Raw genomic sequence first — 22,768 nt, forward strand, 5'->3', positions numbered from 1 at the left:
AAATTCATGATAGCAAAGTAAGTACTTCGCTCATTCCTAGGAATGTGAGGCTATATAGATATTTTAAGTTTACCTCGTCTTTTTTCAATGCACAAACTCAGTTGTGTTATGTTCATTCCGAGAAATGTAAATGCTTGTCGACGCCACTTTGATGGAGTTCCTTCCTTTCATGAATCATTGCCTTTATGAGTTTCTCCGATGTTTTAATGGACATGCTTGTTTTCTCTAATAAAGTTAGGTATTTCCATTTTTTTCAACAAGCAGAACTATTTTTAGTCTCTTGACATCCGGTGATAATGCCGGTGGTTTTATCGAGTGTTATATTGGTGCTATTGCCTCGCTTAGTATTCAGACAAATGTTTTCGCAAGAAATCTAAATAAACTTGGTCACCTCGTATGAGGTCATTCAATTCTTTTGAAGACATAAGACGGAAAAAAACGAGGTTGTCACGAGTATGATTCACAGAAGGGAAAATATTAAAAAGTAAGGTATCCTATATTCTTTTCGGTGTAATAATTTATTTACACTTGTAAAAAATCAACTTCGAAGGAAGCAAGGTCCTTTTTCAATTCCGGGGAAGTTAATTTCAGTGAGGGAAAGTATAATAATTTGAAGCTCATAACAAATTCCTGAAATAATTAAGATTCTGCAGACTGATTTTTTTTCGTGCAATACATAATTTGATCCTCTGTTTTTTTAAGTGGAAATAGCATTTTTTAAATCTTTAAAAACATATACCCCGATTCCAATGCGATTACTATGGGTGTGAAATTTAACATTAATTAGAGAAAAACCGTTAGTAAAATATTTTTGTTGCAAAACTTCGCCTTATGAGCGCTTATAATCCATGTGACGCATGTATCCTAATAACTGTAGGGTTCTATCGACATCACTGTACTGCGATAATGATTTCATAGCGTACTCGGAAGATTGACTGCAGCCACTGAGAAGGATTTATTAAACAATATTCAAGTGAATAAAATAGTAAAATTTCATCCTTTTGCCTAGATTGATAACTCACTCCAGGTGAAACTTTGGATCCATCTTAAATATGGAGCATTTCTCTTCGGTCATCGCCGCCGTGCCTGGCTTCCGATTCATCGGATACGTTGTATAAATTTGGTAATTTCAAATCTGAGCCTATTTTAGAACGATGAAAACGTCTAAATATTGGGATGTGATGGTTAAACAAAAAAAATAAATTGCTTAGCACCTTTTTACAAGTTTTTTTGCGCTTTAAAGCTATAATTTTATTGGAGATAACTTTATGAGTCAACTGCAGACTTGTAGTAGTAGATTTAGATTTTAAGGTTCGTTGACAACTGAAGCCATTTACACTACAAAATAGCTTTTTATTTTTAAATTTCACTCGTTGAAAGTCAATATCATATCATAGATAGATTTTCCTTTTTAGAGAATGTCTCCTCTTCGCCTGTACTGTTCTACTCACTCTTTCTTTCTTACTTTGTCCATCGCTGGTCAGTCGGCTTCCTAGTTAAGAAAACTTACACCCAATTAGGCTCTTGTTTCCCGAGCTTAATGTTAGTTCCAGTCTCCTCTATTTTGCTGCAAACTAATCTATTAGTTTTTTGCTGACTTTCAGCTGATACCTGACCATTGCCCTTCCAGTTTTATCAGTTTTCTTAATATTACTCTCAGTATCGGCTATGTCGTCAGCAAACCGCAACATAATAGTAATTTCTCCGTTAATGGTGTCACTGTGAGTCCTCTCTTTGATTTCATCGACGGCTTTCTCTATGACGAGCATTGAAGATGACGAGAGACAGTGTACAGAAAGATCTGAGGTTTTCCCGGCGTATGATGATGTTGAAGTTATTTCGGGTTTCCCACCGGATGAGGTTCTCCATCTCTGCCGACGTTTCGATAGTCGTGTCGTCCATCGTCATCAGCCCATCGTCAGCATGCATGTCATCATCGTCATCATGAAGCCCTGATGACGATGGACGATACGACCATCGAAACGTCGGCAGAGATGGAGAACCTCATCCGGTGGGAAACCCGAAATAACTTCAACAGACAGTGTACGATTTACACCCTCGTGTCCCTCCTGTCCAGTGCTGTAGTTGGAAAAAAAATTTAGGCGGCACTCACCAAAAATTCCAACAGCTGAACATGTATTATACATCCGGCCGCGAAGGTATTTTTACCGGTACGCTTATAACGAGTTTGGATTTTAGGGGATACGCCGTACCGGCCCAACTACAGCACTGCCCCTATCCCTATTCTTGCTCCCTCGCAGTTGGGTCCAGATGTTATCTCCTCTACTTGTTTTTTTATAAACTATATACAATTCTTCGATCATTGCATAGCCCTTCATTGTGTTTCAGAATTCTAGACATTGAATTCCGGTCCACTTTGTTAAAGGCCTTCTCTAAGTCGACAAATGCTATCAACGTCAGTTTTTGTTCATCATTCTTTTCTCCATGAGCAGTCAGAGGACCCAAATTGTTTCCCTCATCGTGTCCTTGTTCTTTCCTAATCCGAAATGGTCCTCAACCAAGAATTCTTATGCTCTTCGTTCTATTCTTTCGCAGATGAATCCGTAAGTATTAAAAGAAAATAGAGATGGAACTTTTCCACAGGTTTCTTTAAAGTACGACGCGTATCAACCGTGAGGTCACTATCAAGTACAATCATTTTACTTGATAATGACCTAACGGTTGAAACGCGTCGTACTTTTAATAAACCTGTGGAAAAGTTCCATCTCTATTTTCTATATTCTAAACATTGAATTCCGGTCCATCATTGTACTTGATAATGGCCTAATGGTTGAAATTCGTCATAATTTAAATAAACCAGTGGAAAAGTGCCATCTCTAGTTTCTTTTAATACTTCAGGATTACTTTTTTACTTTACTTTTAATACTTCAGGATTACTTTTTTACTTTACTTTTAATACTTCAGGATTACTTTACTTTTCAGGATGTCATTCCACTACCTTCCGCCTGCTTCTGTTACTTGTAGATTAATCTTGTCATTATCTTCGACTAATGTGTCATCATGAAAATTTCTATAGGATAACTTACATTTTCAACGACTGGTGCCATGTTTATTACAGCTTTACTTGACGTAACTATGGAGATGAAAACGAGAAAGGAGAGTAGTCACTCGTTCACAGCAACTTTAAAAGACCTGACTCGACTTAATATGACCATTAACTAAGGAAACCTTTTATCTGTATGAGAATCAGTCTGTAGTAAGAAAAATAGTTATTTCTTTCGAGTACCATGTAAACGAACAATTGTCCTCATGCAGAATTTCAGGATTGATTTGCAGTCTTGGAGCTGTTGGAATTGATTGAATCTTTCAGGTCCGGATCTTGGTATGTCATGCCAAGTTAAGTCATGAACTCGCAGCAAAAAAAAAGATGAAATTGTCGAGGATTGGCGATCCCGCCCAGGGCCGGACTCAGGATGTGAGTGGCCAGGGGCCCATTTTGGTGGGAGGCCCACTGTTTCAAGGTGTCGCAGCTCGCGTTCCTGACGACACCGCTTGTCGTGGCACCGGTTGCGTTCAGAACTAACTCTAGCAACGCAACCGGATAAAGTGACTTTTATCAGCAGCGTTAACCATTGAGCAATGATATGTTAACGACTACATGTCAACAAAAAAAAGACAACCCAGTTTCTCTTCGAATCCCCTTATACATGATATTTTTCTTTTTTTCGAGATTTTGTGAGATTTACATCTATATTGACGGAAGGCTCATTCTTTTTTATTTATTTATCATGTTTTATGTTCACTCAAAATGTACATAATCATAGGGTGAACAATTCAAGAATATAACTACAAAAAATTGAAAATAAATTGGCCACAGCCACAAATTTAGTAACAATCATGATAACAAATGCTGAAAAATATTAACTAAATACTATCACAGTCGCGAAACATATTCTTAACATATTTTACAAAGCAGTCTTTTTTATACAAGTCTAGATTGTTTAAATTGTTGTTATATACTACAAAATTCCTTCGTATTGGTGTATTGGAACAATAATTTGTTTTGACCTTTGATATGTAAAATGTTCTTTTAAACCGGCTATTAACATTTGGAACTATTATTATTATTTCCTTCAGTAACTCATAACATAGGCCCTTATTGATGACATCATGCAGAAACAGAAGATCGTTTATGGTTCTTCTATTTTGCAGGGTATGGAGACCAAACACTCTTAACAAATCACTATAACAAACATAATTTTCCCGGAAAAGCGGATACGCATGATATAATACAAAATATAGAAATCTTAAAAATCTCTTTTAAATCTGCTCTAGCATTAAAATATGCTTCTTTAAATAGGGATTCCAAATAACTGACCTATATTCCAGCTTACTTCTTACATAAGAGTAATACAATGTCTTAAGTACCATCTCAGAGTCAAAATATTTTGACATACGGTGTATAAAACCCAACAGTTTACATGCAACCATGCTAATATTCAATATATGTGTGGTGAGATATATTTTGCTATCAAAGATTCTTTGTGGGTTGCTCAGGGCCCTTTTTTCATCTTTGACCCATGGCCCTGCGCTGTCCACAGGTGTATGAATGAAAGCGCATCTTCCGTCGCGTCACGGGTGTTTCCCTAGCGGAGGGTGTAGGACTGTAGGGTGCGTGCGCTATCGCGAGGGAGGGGGAGATTAGGAGGCGGGGAGGTTGGCTTGATAAGCTTCTGGGTGTGAGGCGCGTATATAAAGGCCGGAATGCTTCAGGAAGACTCCAGTCAGCCTGTCGCTGGTGGATCGTGGAATTAAAGAAGGGGTGGTGCTTTGTTCCGGAACAGTTCGAAGGTGGTGGGACGTTCTCAGTGATCTTTCGTGTATCAGTGCTCTTCCAGTGGTCGCCATGGTAGTGTTGTTCGGGTCGACGTTGATTCGCGAAAGGACTATGATTTTAGGGAGGTTTGTGGCGATGCTGCTTGCCCTGCAATTGGTGCCCACGGTGAGTGACAAAAGAGCCCGATTTTTTAATCGTACATTCGATCGCTAGTCTTGAGGAAAGGTTGCATTGTGTGGACATTCTGTGGACGTACAGCTTAATTTCGCAATTTTTGCAAAACACAACGATGAATTTTACTTTCAGAATTATGCAAACGAAATATTTAGCTTATTTAATGATATGTTTTAGCAGTCCCCACCTACGTGCTCTGCACCAAGGTTGACCTAGCTGAGCTACCGGTTGTTACCTTGTTGCTTGTCATGGTCCAATCATGATATTCTCGGCCAAATCGCGAGAATAATGATCCAATTGCGAGAAATGGTCGCATAGGGTTTGGGGGACATGGAATTAATTGTGGCATGACAGTGACTGGCTCTCCTTTGATAGAGTTTTGCGAAAGAGAATTACTGCATTGGTGAGACAGGAATTAACTGTGGGTTGCCTCTGTTTTTGCCTTCATTTTTGTGGGCAAGTTGTTTTTGGTCCGTTTTTCCTTGAGTTTTGCCCGCAACTTTACGCAATGTTGAGCTACAGCGCTGGGATCAAATTTAAGATGTCCGCGCAGAGATCCTGCGTCGAACGCACCAAACTTTTTCCCTTCAGCACTTACAAGGAGACTTTGCGTAGGTGATGTCAAGAAAGAAGATGAAACCTTTTTTATTTGAAAGTAGACACTTAGATAGGAATAATATTGAAGGATTTTTTGTCCGTATGATCCCGGGTTTGAGAGAAAAAAGCATTTAAAATTTAAAAATACGGTCAGATTGAAAAAATTTCGCTTGCAACTAGTGTTGGCCGGTTTGGCCCTAGTGGTAGCGTACCGCGTTTTCGTTTTGAAAGGCCAGGTTTCAATACTCGGAGAGTAAATTTTTTCCAGTATGCCGCCCTCTCCATTTTTTTGTAATCTGTTCTATCGTCTTCGGATTTGTTGATTTCAGCGACATTTTTAAATTAAATTCAATGTTACCGAATTTTTAAAATTTTAAATGATTCTTTTCTCTCAAACCCGGGCGTATATGGACAAATCCCTTCAGCAGTATTCCTATCTAAGAGTCTACGTTCAAGTAAAAATGGTTTCATCTTCTTTTTTGACATCACTTACGCAGTCTCCTTGTTAGTACGACTGTGATAGACCCTAAAGTGTGACTGCGAAAAATGCAGACAGACTGCCACGCTACAAACTTAACACATATATGCAGATGGTTTTTCGATGCGTGCGAATTGACACAGGAAATGAGTACCCAGGGCGCACTCGCGGGGTTAAACTCCTGAGAATTTGGAACCAAGTCGGAGATTTTACGCCAGTGCTGCTCCGGAGGAGTGCTGCTCAGAGAGGAAGGGAAAAGTAATACTAAGCGCGCGCCGCCGCGATAGGAGCCCGACAACGCCTCCATTGTAAGGACAGGGAAGGAAAGATTGGGATAATGGAATCCCACGCTGTCATTAGGGTAATGTGGGCTACCATCAGCGAAACCATTCTGTGCTTTTCCTACGGAAATGAAAGAATATTCTTTAATTAAGAAAATCCCTGTGATTTTTCCATTTTACTTCGAATTGATACCAAAATATCAGCGTAGGTAGCCATTCGGCTTTACTGCATTTTTTAAAGAAAGATCAGTGTTTGAGATGCTTTCTTGGAAACTGAGGGCGTACCTTTCCAATTTCATCGGCCTTCGAGAGAAGTCTTTCACTCGGGATAGTTAACGTTATCACAGTTCGATAGTGATGCTTGCGATAGTGAAAGGAGTGAGACAAGGATGCGCACTGTGCCCCGTAATTTTTAATGCTCACATCGAGAAAGCCATCGATGAAATCAAGTAGAAGGATTTTGGTGCCATTATCTACGGAGAAAAAATTATTATGCTGCGATTTGCTGATGATATAGCAGTCATAGCCGAGACAGAGAAAGATGTGAAGAAGACTTTGACAAATAGGGAAAGGACATTGGCCAGATATCAGTTGAAAAATAAAAAAGACACTTAAATATTATTACTCAGCAAAAGAGAGGAGGCTAAGGCCAAATTTAAGCTAGGAAAGCGTAAGCTTGAAGAGGTGAAAGAGTTTTCTTAGCTGAGAAGCCGAATTACCGGCCTGGTCGTAGCGTATCTATGGGCGGGTGGGGACATAGGCGGACCAAGAGAGGGGCTAAGGGGAACTATAGCCACCCTTGGGGTACCCAAAATTTTCTCTAGATAACTTGGTGATTTAGTTCGGTTGTCGAACATAGAGGAGAGCCTCGAAAACCCGTAAGTTCACGTACAAATACTTGCGTATTATATGAGGGCTGTACAGGAGAGTAATCTTTGTTTGTTTAAAATAAAGCTAAAGTAGATTTACAAAATTTATTATATAATTCTTGAAACTACGACTTCCGTTTACTTTTCAACATAATTTCCATGAAAATTGAGGCCCTTGTCATACCGATAGACTAACTTTGAAATTCCGTCTGCAAAAAAAGTCTCCCGCCCGTTCCTTGAGTCATCCGTTAACGTCATCTTTGAGCTCTTCATCATCCTCCAATAGTTGGGAGCCAAGTCATTTCTTCACATGCATAAACCCATTCCAGAACAGCCCCTACACTCATAATCTTTGGGCGATACACAGCACAAAGTTCCCTATGAATTGCTCCTGCCGAATATTGTTTAGCAGTGAGCATTCGAATAACATCACGTACTTCACACTTGGCGGGATTATCTATCGCAGCACACATTTTGACAAGCTACCAAAAAACAACTGGTGCTCAAACGACCTTCACCCTACCTCGACAGTAAGCCGACTGAGCTGCCGTGCGTGCTGACGCAACAATGGCGGAACTACCCCCTCAACTTTTCACCTAGAGAGCAAACGGTGGTTACTTTCCAGACAGCTCTCGTAAAAAATAACGTGCTGTAAATTATCTATTAATGTGCATAGATTTTCGTTTTTAAAAATTCAATTGTCTGGGAAATTAGTAATGAGGCAACCTTATGTTCCTCGTGTAAGCCTCGAAATTCTCGAAATTTTCTTGACCTCCCGGACTCCCACTATTGCTGATAATATGTTACCACTCCTTCCAGATCCTCCAAGTACTACACTAATATTTAAACATTTCCGTTAATTAAAAAATATGAGTTCTAAAATACGCAAAAGCTGTTTCATTTATCTACATTAATTTTTGCAACTTGTTGTAGAAGTTGCATGCTGTGGAAGTAGTAGAGTAGTTTTCCCTAAGATGAGTTACAAAGCTGATGAAGTTGACGAAGAGGCTAGTTTTTACGGTGCGCGTAGTCATTTATTGCACTGGCGTGTTTAGAATTTCGAAGTTTTCATAAAACAAAAAATAAACCAAAATTGTGAATAAAATTTTCTTTAAAATGGCGTATTAGCCATTTTTTTTAGTATGCACCCAAGGCTAGATATAAATTTGCGAAGTACAGCGGCACATCATTTTGACACCAACAGTAGCCACGCCCGTGTCCCTATCCTCCTAGCGAGAAGCCTCCGAGTTTCTAGCGGCTCCCAGCCTAATTCGCTTAACGCATGGGTAACGCTGTCTGTACGCCCGTGGCAGTTTTTGACGAGCCGCGCAGCCTTCCTTTGTATTCTATTAAGTTCACGGGTTAAATCTTCCTGCACCGGATCTCATACGCTCGCTGCATATTCAAGGTGTGTTCGGACGAGTGCAGTGGCGCCGACTCCATAGGGCCTGAAGGGGCCCGAGCCCTCTCAAAAATTCGTTATGGGTGTGAGGAAAAAATGTGTCAGGCTTGTCGATTTTCCCCGGAGTGTCCAGATATCGAGATTTTAGTTATCAGGGTTCTAATGTTGGTCATATGACTCTTCTAAAATGCTTAAAAAAACTTAAAACTCACTACTTATAAAATTTCCCGGGCCAAGATCCCCGGTTTTGTCCCCCCAATAATTTTTTGTAAGTCGGCATCCCAGGGCGAATGTGAAATAGCACCTCTCTTTTACTCTCTCATCCAAAAATCCTCCCACAATACGCTTGACGAATCTTTACTTTTTTAGAGCTACAACCTGTCACTTATGACACATATAGTCCTTTACAAGCATCATTCACTTATGAACTGTAATTTTTAGGCTAAACATTATGCATTGAAAGAGGGAGATGTTAGAAGGTAGTTAAAATAGGGGATATATTTATCGATGGCTAAGTTCTAACAACGCGTATCTCAAAATTTGGCTGGTTGAGTTAATACTGCTAATACTGTTAATAAAAAATAAAATTCAAGCAAAAAACAACTCTTTGTTTGTAAATTTATTCTTCTTTTTCAGATTTATGTATTTTTGGTTTTTAATTTCAATTTAAATTATATACAATTTAAAAAAATAATCTTTTCATTTTTGCTCTCCTGAAAAGTTGCTATTTTTGAGATACATGTTGTTAGAGCTTAGCCATGGATATATAAAAAAGAGGATGTCTGCTTGTCTGTCCGTTTTGCATTGTTATACGGCTGCATGGATCGAAACCAAAGATTGCATTGAGAGAATTAGAAGTACGTAATTGCACGTAGGTGCATCTCATTCTTCCAAAGCCCGCAGTGATACTTCTGGTCGTGTCCGACGCGTCCTTTGCGTCGTTTCCTGATTACCGTTCGTTACGTCACGTAATAATACAACCTCTGCTGTTAGACATCCTCACAGATAGGCACACCTCTTGACGCGATCGAAGGGAAAGCATAAGTGAAAGGATACTTCACTTTAGTATTAATCCTCTCAATGCAAACCATTTTGCTGGGGTATGCGTTCATGCAACGTTTTTTGGTCTGCACAAGTACGGGCACACATAATTATCGTTGTTGAGGACTTATAAGCTGATCCCATGCGCGGTGTATGGAAATCGTATTTTCCATTGCTTGCTGTTACATAAGTATGCCATCATCATACCTGCTTGGTTTCTTTACTAAAATGTCCTGCCATGTGACCGCGAATTCCAAGTTTCACCCTTGTCCTTGCCTAGCAACGCCTGGTGGCCTGCTAGTAATTTATAGGGGGCTACCAGCTACATACATATACTCCTGTTCTTATAGTTTCTGATTTGAATGACACAATGGGAGCTTTTTCTCCCTCCGATACGGCAGAAGTCATGGCAACAAAGTATCGAGGTACGTCAGACGGGAGAGTTAAAGCTGGAAAGTCACTTGATTATGCTACCACTGGAGCTGAAATCTCAATTATGAAAAGCGGTGGCATTGCCAAGTTACAAGTGACATATATGGACAGAAAAAACAAAAAAAATCATGATTCAATAGGGAGAATTACCATATAAGCTTGTGTAAGAGGTGCACACGTGTAAGAGGCGCAACCCTATTTTGAGGATCGAAGCTATAAAGAAAAAAAATTTGCGACATTTTTTTTATCCTATCGTGCGGTGTTGCAGACGTATGCCTGGAATTTCGACAGTTATCGAAATGTCCTCTTTCAATACTATTTGAAAGAGGAAATTTTGATAACTGCGGCGGCATAAGAGGGAGTAGAAAGAGTTCCGATCCTCTCTTTGCATACGCCATCGCTCTGCGTTGCTTGTCCTACTCACGAACAATTTTGTTTAAAAGCTCTCGCAGGAGTATTGCAATAGAATTGTAGCCGTGGAAAATTTTAAGGCAAAACACGACAGGCAAATGGCATGAGCTTTCCCAAGAGATTGAACAACAATCGGGGCAACCTCAGCGCCGTAGGATAATAACCACGTCGTAGATTTTAGGCCCCTTGCACACGCACCGATTTTGGACGGCCGGTAAAATATCGGCCGTCCACATTCCAATAGTGAACAATGGGAGAGCATTGGAGCTTGCACACGTACCGACCACACGCCGGCACCGGCAAAATGCCGGTTAGCTGCCGGCTATTGTCACTGTGGATCGCCGACGCCGGCTCAAAAACTTAGCAACGTATCGTTTGACCGGTAAAAATCCGGCGTGTGTGCAAGCATCGCTTCGCCGGTAAAATATCGGCCAATATTTTACCAGCCGTCCAAAATCGGTGTGTGTGCAAGGAATTAAGGCCTAACGGAATTACACTCGGCTCTCCATCAGCTAATGCCTCTGCCGTTTTTTTCCTTTCCGAGACTCCACAGGAAAATATCAAGTTACAGGGGAACAATGGAAACGTGTTTCATCCCTACCCCATTCCACCAACTGACCTTTTTCGGTCTACCAGGTTCAATTCCCCGAGTTTCTGGAGGTCAAATGCTACGTGAGTCACCTTCTGAGCTCGAAGATACCTCGATATCTTTCAGCAATTGTATGACACGCACGAGGTTCTAAAAAGAATTAGACCTAACGCGACGTATATCTTACAGCATTTAAGTTTTTTGAGCTCTAATTGATTGACACAAAGATTTATAGCTAAAATAAGGCGACTAATATTCAACATAGTCCAAACAGCACAATTTCGGAAGAAACAAGCGTAGCATAAGCGCATTCAAACAAGACGAGACGGACTGGAAACTCAGGCAACGCAAACTGCGTATATCACATTGCTGCGCCTTCGCCCCTTCGCTTTAAAGGCAACGACGTCACATGCAAGATCGGACGTGTTCTTACCTTGCTCCTTCGCTCGTAGCTTTAAATACGGAGGGGAGGGAGCCCTCTTCCCCTCGACCTCTCCTTCAGCGCTCTTCACTAATGAGCATTTCCGATTTCTTCTATCCACCATTAAGTCCAACAATGAGCACACTCGTTCGAATTTTTTCAACCGCAGGTTTTGACACCAATATTACTATATGCAGTATAAATGCCGCGGGATGCCCACTCGTGGCAATAAATTTAGCGCGCGCTTCGGAGCGAATCACCCCGCGCGATTTTTTCAATGTTCACCTCTGGGGTACCGACGTGACGGCGAGATGCTTGCAAGAAATTCAAACAGGAGCATTTTAAAAATACGTCACTAAGGGAGAAACTCCCCTGCCTGCCGCTTGATTTTGACCCAAGGTGTAATGAGAAAAAGACCGGAATGATTTTATAACTTGTTCATTTCAACGGATACACGTTAATTGAACTTGCCACCCTCAAAGTACACGCATTGGCTGATGACACACCTTTGCCAACGTTTCTTCCAGCTCTGGAACCCTGCCTGGTAAGCTGCCATATGGACCCTCTTCAGGTCCGTCAAACAATTAGTTTTAATGTCATCAATAGAGTTGAATCGGTGCCCTTTCAAGGTTGATTTTTAACTTTGAAAACAAAAGAAAATCTGATGAAGCCACGTCTGGAGAGTAGGGTGGCTGCGGAATTACGGAAGTTCTGCTTTTGGTCACGATCAGTGTGTGAACCGGCGTGTAATCATGGTGGAAACGCCATTATGAGGGACGAATTTTGATGTGACGTGCATCATGCCCAAAATGTGAATCAAAATTGTCTGGCAGGATCCAAAACTAACGTCCACTTCTTCAGCTACCTCCCTAAAATTTAAGCGGTGATTTTCCCACACCAAACCATTCTCCAATTCAACAATGTTGGGGTCTGTCGATATGGAAGGCTGCCCCGTTCGGGAATCCTCATCTGTCGAGGTTCTGCGAGGCCCGTGCTGGAGTCCTTCTTAGGGCCGTGGACGGCCATAGCGATGGGTTGCCAGCACTATGCAGGTGGAGGACTAGCAGGGATTCTTGGAGTGTGGAATATAATAAAGAAATTTTGAAATTTTAATCCTTATGCTCTTGAGATTGAATTGAATCTCACCAGATTGAATTAGGTATATTAATTTAAATTATCATTTCGTTTACTCGAGATGGTGTTTATTATGCAGTCAAATGAGGCATCATTGATGAAATCGAGTTAATCGCTTAATGTTGGTATTCTGACTGTAAAATTTGTCAGTTTTGCAACACAAGGGCACCAAAGATATCCAGGCTGGAGGGTACACTTGGATACGTCCCGGTGTCCTGGTGCTCCAGCACGGGCCTGGGTTCTGCCCAATTTAAAACAACTGTACTACTCAAAAACACTGTCTGGCTTTGACTCATAGAATCATTAACAATGGCTTACTGAATCATTCCAAACGTCTCCGTAGCATTTTTGCCAAGTTTGAAACAAAATTTCACGTACACACGCTGTTTCTTGAGCTCCTTCATTGCTGCCATTGCATGTGGCGACGAACAGGTTAAGAAATGAACCGCTGCTGCTTTGTAACAACTCGACGTAAACAATCGCAACACCTCTTGTTTCAGTCGTCAGGTGTGTCGCAAGATGGTGCGCTTTGTTTCGTTTCGATCCGTTGAATGGTTTGCACAGAATAAAATCAGTCCAGTCTTTTTTTGAACACACTTTGTATTAAAAGAAGTCCTTGAAAAGTTAATTTAATTTGACTTATTGTAATTAAATTTAAGGTACATTTTTTCTATGTCATTTCAGGTGAATGGTGATTGTGTAATGTATGATAGGTGTCAAGGTACTGTACCATGTGCTCATTCCCCACCCTTGCTACCTCGGAAACTAGATGATCCTGCTGCTTTTGAGATTCTTCAAACAAACTGCCCAAATCTGGTTACAAATGGTACAGGTATGTCAATTTAATCTAATATTATTCCCATCTTACTTCAACAACTTATCCTGGGTGAATTATTAGACTTGTTGAAACAGGTCCTGTGTATTACTACCTTACCGGACACAATATCTGCTAGGCATTAAATATTCAAATGAGTCAACTTAAGATAGCCATGGCTATGATTGTGCACTATGCTCTAACTAATGCTTTAACCTGAAAAGCAAATGTGGTTCATCACATCAGCTGGTATGAACAGAGCTAGCAATTGTCCCCCGAACTATAGTGTCGATTCCACTGTATCTCTGTATCCAATTTTTTTTTCGTAAGCATTGCTTGTTTTATCCAGTTATTTATTATGTTCATTTGTCTGTACCTTCAAATTATAAATTGCTGTTGTCTAACCTTCTTGTAGTAATTGAGGTGCATGATATAACGAGCAGAATTTAACTTCCTTCACATTGAGCAATTCCCATAGATTGTTCCTCGAAACTTTGGGAGGTCGTTTCATATTCCTTCCTTGTCTGCAATTTTCGTAGCATTAAAAGGCTACTAAGCAACAGAATGCATCAGATTAATTCAGCCTATTATTTTTCTTAAATATTTCTGTGTTTAATGTTGCCCACAAATAGGTAACATAGCACATTTTATCCTCGCAGTTTAAATTGCACGAAAAAAGGGACCCTGGAAATGGGCCACCCACCATGCAATTGACGATGAAGCTTGAATGTTGCTTTTTGCATTTGATATTTCCAGATACAGCTGTATGCTGTTCCAGTGGTCAGTTAAATGACTTGAAGAACAACATAGAAATGGCCGCTGGTCTCTTGAAGAGGTGTCCTTCCTGCTATAGAAATCTGGAGGCTAGCATTTGTGGCTACATATGCTCTCCCGATCAGAGCGACTTCACCAGCGTCATCAAAACAACCCCTACAGGTTTGTAAATGCGTACAGATGTATGACCATTTCACTCAATTATGTTTCAACTCCTTGTTTGTGAGTCCCAGGTCTTTCAAGTAAGCACTTGTGTACATATTTTTCAAATCATTGCTCATAGAATTGAACGATGGCTGCTAGCAGCAGCATGCCGTCATTGATCGCAGCACATTTCCGAGTGGATCGGTACAATGTTGGGGTGATGGTGGGTCGCTATCAGCCCAGTGTTGGGCTTCCTGTTGGCTGAATGCCTGCAATTGTTGCACCCCAATTGAGGTCCAATGCAGGGAGCCAATGTTGGACCTGCATGTGCCTGTATATACAGTAAACTCTTGATTTTACGAAGCAGGATTTTACGAAGTTTTCGATTATACGAAGTGATATTGCGGTCCCGGTGAAAAGCCTATGCTAAATACATGGCGCTATTCGATTATACGAAGTTTCGATTATACGAAATTTTTTGAATTTACGAACCTCGGCTCGGTCCCTAGGAACAAATGGCATTCGTTTATACGAACTACGGCGAAAAATTTGTCAACAAAACTAGTTACGCCGGCGTAAGTAGCTAAAAAATCAGCGCTTCCAACTGTGGTCCATCAAAAGTTCGAAATCGCAAATGATAAAGCAACTTTGGAGAGAAATGGGTCGCCAAAAACCTCACTGTGGGAATTTAGGGGGAGTAGGAGTTAAGTTAAAATATCGCGGCTGACATTATGCCCCTATTTACGTGCCTGTTCGTAAACATAGCATCGACAATAATTCGTAGTTTAACATGTCAGGAAGGTCGCGCGGAGTATTTCGTACACCCCTAATTAACCCTTTGCACTGCTGTGAACGTACTTCGAAGACTACTTGACTACTTTTCGCCGAAGCACTTCGAAGGGTCCCTAATCTGGGACCCTTTCCTCGACGAGCTCACCCTCGCTGGCCCCTGAAACTTGGCTATTTTTTAATGCATTACCTGACGCAACCCTGGGTTTCAAAGGGCAAAGGTGCCGTGGGGGGAAAAAGAGTAAAGTGCGTGTTACTGTGGGGCTGTGCGTCAACCAAACGGGCACGGACAAAATAAGCCCGTTGTCATAGGGAAATTTGAAAGGCCACGGTGCTTAAAACATGTAAAATTGGAAGCCCTCCCCGTTTTTTACCATGCAAATAAAAACAGCTGGACGACCCGAGAAATTTTCCAGCAAACGGTTATACGTCTACAGAGAAAAATTGCTGGAGAGAACAGCAAAATTGTTTTAATAATGGATAATGCCACCGTTCATAAATACGTGGAAGATCTACAATTGGCTAATGTTCGAGTCCTCTTTTTCCACCCGAACTCGACTAGCAGGTCGCAGCCCTTGGACCAAGGCATTATCCAAGCTTTTAAAGTCCTGTACCGGAAGAAGCTTGAGCGGTATTACTTGCGATGGATCGGTATGTATACATTCATCTATTTTGCTCATGTGCGTTTGGATATCGATTAAGATATTTTTATTCATGATTATCATTCTTTCAAATCTATTTGCTACTTTTATAAATGGGAACAGAAATTAATAACATCCCGAAATGGACGTTGATACATGCAATCCGCGCCATAATATCTTTTCGTGTATGTATTGGCCTTTGTGAATGAACAACTTAAATATCTTAAGTATTGGGCTCTATTTACCGCCAATTTATATTTCAGGCTTCTCGTAATGAAGACGCACTTCCAAGTCTAACCATGAACTTTCTTCTCACGCGCTTCCCCGTTCTCCCATGCTGGGGTTCTGTCTTTCAAAAGCATTTGTCCCTTCCCTCCTGGCGCCTTTGGCTGATCTTGCTGACACCCATCTTACGCATCCCAAACCCCTCCTTCCCCAGCATTTCCCATTCACTCCCTCTCTAAGGTGACTGAGCTTGTGTGCGTCGCAAAAAAATACGGCCCCCAAAAGTAGACTGAGGCAGAGCTGAAGGCCATTTCCCCACCCTTCTTTGTCCTGCCCCCTTCACCAGTCCTTGTGATGACCACACTTCTTCCCTCAGGCAATCCCCATCCCACTCTTATTCACCCCACCCACTGGGAACGTTCCCCGATTGTGGAGAAGGGCATGGTTCATCTTTACCTGCAACGGGGGGAAGTTATTAATCGGAGAGAGGCGGAAGAAGTATCTTCCACTATCGGGAAAATGGTGCCGCGCTTATAATTGTCTCTCTTCTTCTCAGCTGACTTTTCAATTGAAATTATTTTCTTTGCTCTTTCCACACTATATTTATTTACGATTATGGCGCGACTATTTTTTAGTGCTAAAACTAAGAAAATCTTTTCTCTATGTCAATGATCCATTGCATAACTTTCAATACGGCGGAGAAAGGAACATGAAAACTAAATGAGGTGACGGTACAGGTTTTTGCGTGTCATTTTTTGGGAATCCACGCCAGTGAACCAATACTTAACCACGTTGAGAAATGATAAAACGTCTCTTGTAGGAAAACAATCAATGTGGATAATAACGTTTCTATCTATATTTCTCCGATACTGTAAGATGTTTCTCCTGTCGTTTTCCGGTTGGAACCTTGCTCCTGTCGGCATAAAAGGAGAGAAACATACTATATGAACAGGTCACCTCACACCCGGTATGAAGAATACAGTCCCGATGAAGAATTAAGTCTTTTATGGCAACGTCTGCGAAGATGATGGAACACAGTATCCGGACGGAGAACTCAAACAGAATTTACTTCAAATATTCGCCAGAAGATAACCACATCCTACGTTATTTATGATCGTAATTGAATCTCAGTGAAAATAGAGCACATTCTGCTGAAAATACGAAGTAACTCGAAATATTAACTTACGAAGGTTATTTTGGAAACGGGCTAAGACCCTTGTTTTTCTTTTTTTCTCGTCACTGAGCGATAGAGGGCGACATAAATGGCGGTTAGGCCGGCTGCCGCTAAAATTCCGTGGGTGTCAGAAACAAATATCTATCTTTTGCATACCTTATAGTAGCTATTGGCTCCTAACCACAAATTTATTACTGTAAATTCTTATAATAAACATTGCAATTCATTATTTGATTACGTTTTCTAAACTGGTCGGGAATTTCTTTAGCGATCGTTGATGTTGAAGTATGAACAAGAAATGGGAATTTTATGGTGGTATAATTATTTAACGATTTTTCACATCATAAATCGATAGCAAAAAGCCTTTTCTATGAATTATACCGAGAATAACCACCAAAAACATTTAAATAAGACCACTAAAGACAAAAAACGGCGGAAGAAACAAAAGCGAACATTTTTTTCGTGACTTATGAAAAAGGTTTGAATTTACGAAACTCGATTTTACGAAGTGCCCATTTTCCGGTCCCACTGACTTCGTAAAATCAAGAGTTTACTGTATCTTTAGACATGTGCGAAAATTCCGCAGGGAAAAAATCATTTGCCTTGATCGGGGTTCAAACCAACATCCCCCAATTTCCAGCCGAGTGCTTTATCCATTTAAGCTACCTAGACATCATTCCCCCTGTAGAATTTCTGGACTATACGAGACTAGGTTATATGGACTGCTGAGCATATGATGTGACAAGCAGTCGCGCACACTGCGCCACAGCCAGGGATCAAAGCCCAAACTTTGAAAACTAATGGCTGTTTTACTCAGGGCATGGAATCGCATAGGTTAGAACTGCATTCATTGCTAAAATAGAGTGGAATTGCACAAATCCATGAACAAAATTAGAACAGGGGCTATTTTTCCATCTCTTGCCCATGCATTCTCGCATGTTTTCTAGCAGTTCACCACTCTACACGATACAATTTTGACTGTACACACGTCAAATTGTGCAAGTACCTACGTGCCCTGTATAAAACAGCCTAAAAGGTGTTTGTTATTGACTATATACAGTACACTGGAACTAGCCTCAGTGATAACTTTTATGGAGTCACCTGCAATGCACTTATTGTACAAAAAATAAAAATATTAAGATATGTGGTCTGTTTACTGATATTTTTTGCAATCAGGATGGCTAAAATCAACTTTTCTGTGGTAATTTGATTCTCTTTGGGCATTTAACTGTTTTTAAACACTCTCTAAAGTTCATGTGCATAGGCTTCTTCATTTTTCATGAACAGGCTCCAATTGGGGGGAAAATTAGAATTTTTTTTAGTGATACTCTCCATTTTCCTCACCTAATATAAGCATACTACCTAATAGTTTTGGCCAGTTCTAGAAATGCTCCAGTGGAGGACTCAAATATATTGAGCTAGTGTAGATCAAAAATTTTTCCATGAAATGGAGTGGTACCCCAATCATTTTACTTGAAATTTCAACTTCAGCCCTCATTGCATATTATTCCTAGCTCTTGTTGCAGCAGTGGAAATTTAGCATAGTTACACATGTGAATTTTTAGGTTCAATTTAATCCAGGTAATTGACTCATCAAATCGGTGCTAGATGAAGCAATTTGTTAGCTAAGGAAATACTATGCTTATACATAATTCAACAAAGTGTTTTCTATGAATTTGGTTGGCTTGCAGGTAACATAGTTACAAGTTCCTTTGTGCACTTTTCCCTCAAAGTTGCAGGGCAATTTGGGAGCACTTTTTGATGTATAATTTTGCCAGTAATTGACTTTTTTTAGTATCTTTTACTAGTCATCGAAAATCAACTTTTTCAAGCAGACTATTAAAAATGAATGTTGTATTTTTTGTTTTCTTACAGCTAAGGGAGATCAAGTAGATGAAATCAACGTTTATATGACCAAACAGTACATGTATGGCACCTATGATTCATGCAAGGGCATTGTGTCTCCTGCATCTGGCAATCTGGCCTTTGATTTAATGTGTGGGACTTGGAGATCCACTTATTGTTCACCAGAACGGTAATTATTGACTTCAAAAAGTAATGGTATCTATGAATGTAATTGTGAAGAAATGTTTGCTATTCTTTAATAATTGCTTATATTAATCAACTGAATTTTGGAGGCCAAAATTTAATTATTACATTTTTTCACTAATAATTATGTTGATAGTTATAATTGTCTACTTTTCATGTTGCCCCTTCTCTTTTGTTTGTAAAAATAGATTGGTACTTTGAATTTGGTCATGAGCATATCCAAATGTCATAAACATGATTATTTTCTGTTTCAGGTGGTTTGGATTCATGGGTGACCATGTTGGGAATCCTTTAGTACCATTTCAGATGAATTTCATTGTTCAAGATGAAGCCGCAAATGGAACCTCTCCATTTGACATGCATGTGGTGAAATGCAGCGAGAGTTATGATGTACGTTGAATTGAACTACCTTATTTTATATCATTCATGACCTTGTATCATTAACTTAGTGATGCTTTTCGCTTTGGTGTCTTACCTGGAATTGTGAATAGCTCCTCGGATGTTGATGTGTTAATTAGGATTTTAAAAACTCAATAGAACTGAAAATCACTCAATAACTCCTATCCAGCACTATCAAATCCTTTTGCAAGCGAGCTGTCATAGATTATTTTGTGTTGATGAAGTATTTGAGAAAAAGTACTCAAAATATTTAACATTATCATGTAGAAATTATAGCTTATGGTATTAAATCAATTTAATTAACAATAATTTTTTAAGTCGAAGCCTAAGCTTAAAAACTATCCCAGTATTATGGCTTTTCATGTATTGGAAGTAGAGCTACAAGGAAATACATATGTGATTTAAGGTTTGAGTGTTTTTGGGGTGGGGGTCTGAGTGAAAGTACCCCATTCATCTACTCTTATTTATGGCTCTATATTTTTAGAAAATTTGAATTGAAAGTAATTTGAAGTGAAATTCTAAAAACGTTGATAAACTTGCACAAACCAGGAAAAAAAACCTTGCATTTCTTTTTGTAAAATTATAGGAGACCAATCAGGAGATGTATTCTCTCTCCCATAAATTTATAGATGCATACATCCTTTTGTGTAAACTATTCTCTATCCATTTTATCTCTGCGGGTGAGCTGATGTGGCTAAAGCAAGTGGGGGTGAGGGGAGGGAAAGTTGCTCGACAAGTGACTTTCCCTTGACCAATCAGCAAACACAAGGTGTGGCCTCAGTCAATCGCTCTCAGACCTCCCTCGAGTTAATATCGTGAATTCGTGGAGCAGTGTCGCCAAACCTCATGTGTTCTGAAATATGTTTGATTCTTTCCCGGCGAATGATGTGAGTAAACTCTTCTCGGGATTCTCACTGGATTAAACCTTTTAGTGCCAGTGGGCTGATCCATCGGCCCGGGTGGTGTATGTGAAGAGTGCCAAGGGCCGATCTATTGGCCAGGTTTTTACGCACTGACAGCTTCGTGTAGATTTTGTTTCTATTTTTTAGTATTTGTCATGCTTCAACAAACCCATAAGTGTTGATAGTAAAGAAAAAAAAATAGTTTCAGAAAATGCACACTAGGCATAATATAATTTTTTTAGCGCAAACCTACAAATCAAAAAAAAAAGGCCTGGAATTCTTCAGCAAACCAGGTAAAATAGGCTGGCACAAAAATGATTAAATTATCCATGACGTCAAATGTTTCAAGCCCCGAGTCAGAGCTTGAAAAGTTGGCCATTATGGAAAAATTAACCCGTTGGGAATCCCAAGAAGAGTTTATCCACTAACGCGTTCTCCTTGTATGTCTTCAACTATGAAAGGAGGGTGGATATGTACATTCGGCAATGTTAAGTTTGCCCCTCCTCTCTCTCAGTACTATCCCTCCCCCATTAGTGAAACTTTCCAATAATGTCCGGGCTCTCACGAAAGCTCACCCGAAAACATAAAGAGAATAGATTATAGGGCGGTTAAAAAAAATGAAAATGCTCAAATTTTGCATGCTGCTCCCTAATTCACATGCACATAGCTATAAAACTATTTTTCCAGAATTCCAGATTGATATGCCCACTAGAAGGCATTCCCTAAATTTGAGCCCTTTCAATTGTTTGGACCACCCGAGCTTGCACCCTATAAGCAAATCCCACGTAAATTCTTTTGCCTTGGCAGTCATGTGCTTTGTATCTTGTAGAATAAATAGACTTAAATTTAGGGATGGGACATTTGAATTGTCAAATCACCAAATGCCTCGAGTAATGTCCATTTTACAACATTCAATGTGTGATGACTCATAGTTATCAATTATTTGAATTTCAAATGCACAGCACAGATAGTGTAGTCGGTTATTCTCTTTGACAATGGTTGGGTCTTACATGAAGGTTTACGCACTTGATTGGTTCAATCCTTTAATGATATTTTTACAAAAACTTATCATTGAAAGTAAGCATTAAAATATTTACAATGCTGTAGAATCCACCTGATTTGTACAAAAAAGAAAGTATGTGTACTTTCTAATGCTCGTGGAATTGGCTGTTCCTTCTCAGACTCCCTGTTGTATGATGAATTTTATTTTTTATATAATACTTTTAGAGTAATTGTCGATTGTTTATTTAAGGTTTGGAATAAAGCCAGTAAATCATCAAAAACAATATAACCTTTCGTATGCATGTAAAGTAAGTAATAAAAAACAAAAGAATTGTGATGCTGCATGCATGCAAGTTTGATGCAATCATGGGTGACAGTTACGTCAGGATTTTGGAGCCCTATTGAAGTAGAATGACTTGCTAAGTCTTCAGCATTTTTTATTTGAATTGCTATTTGTATTTAAAATTGATGAAAAAATGCTTAGTCAGTATTAAAAAATGCATTATTCAATATTCGAGCGAGGTATTCAGAAAAGAATTTGGTATGCGTGTTTGATATTCAAATTGGAGAGAAGTGCTATTTGACCTCCATCTCCATTTAAATGATTAGAAAGAAAAGGTAATACAATGGAAAACCCTGTGGTGTTTCCTAGGGGAAATGGTATCACTTAAACAGCTTTTATATTTTTTACAGAACTATACTGGTGCCTGCAGCTGTGTTGATTGTTCAGAAAGTTGTCCGGCTGGCAAGCCTCCTACAATCCCTGATAATTCCTTCAAACTATTTGGCCTCGATGGAATGGAAATTTTGTCTCTCATCTTGTTCCTTTGTGTCATGGTGTTGGTTATTGCTACCGTGTTGATCTCGTACCTGCGCCATCGCCACAGTAGAAATCCAGTCATGACTGCCTCTCAAGGTGAGTGCTAGGTACTCCTGCCCAGTTTTCTGTAAAAAAAATATCAGCGCTTGTATTCCAGAAACATATACTACTCAGAGTGTATGTGTCTATGTCTATTGGCATCCTTTATGATTTTCTACTACCCAAAACAATAAAATAGGATGAATTAAGTGAGATGGATGAAGACAAAAAAAGGAGAACTCAGTTCTGTCTTGAATAGAGGAAACTTTTGGAAGGATGGTGAAAGAATGCAAAGTGAGGAGATGCCAAATTTGATGTTTAATAGAAGGAATCGTGTTTGTCAATAGGGAAAGGGAAGAAAAATGTAGG

At 39.8% G+C, this 22,768-nt stretch overlaps 1 protein-coding gene across 1 annotated transcript in view; it reads left to right on the top strand.

Annotated features, from left to right (window-relative positions):
- The first annotated feature begins 4,758 nt into the window (after window positions 1-4,758).
- The window catches only part of LOC124163777 (NPC intracellular cholesterol transporter 1-like), a 53,521-nt gene continuing 35,511 nt past the window's right edge, over window positions 4,759-22,768 (top strand). Inside the window, exons 1-6 of the mRNA XM_046540861.1 lie at window positions 4,759-4,963; window positions 13,312-13,459; window positions 14,198-14,377; window positions 19,064-19,223; window positions 19,492-19,627; window positions 22,234-22,456. Of these exons, the coding sequence (XP_046396817.1) occupies window positions 4,868-4,963; window positions 13,312-13,459; window positions 14,198-14,377; window positions 19,064-19,223; window positions 19,492-19,627; window positions 22,234-22,456 (943 nt within the window). The 5' untranslated portion in view covers window positions 4,759-4,867. The remainder of the gene's footprint in view (window positions 4,964-13,311; window positions 13,460-14,197; window positions 14,378-19,063; window positions 19,224-19,491; window positions 19,628-22,233; window positions 22,457-22,768) is intronic.

Source organism: Ischnura elegans, chromosome 8 (assembly GCF_921293095.1).
Source record: "Ischnura elegans chromosome 8, ioIscEleg1.1, whole genome shotgun sequence".
In the NCBI taxonomy this organism is placed as follows: Eukaryota; Metazoa; Arthropoda; class Insecta; order Odonata; family Coenagrionidae; genus Ischnura; species Ischnura elegans.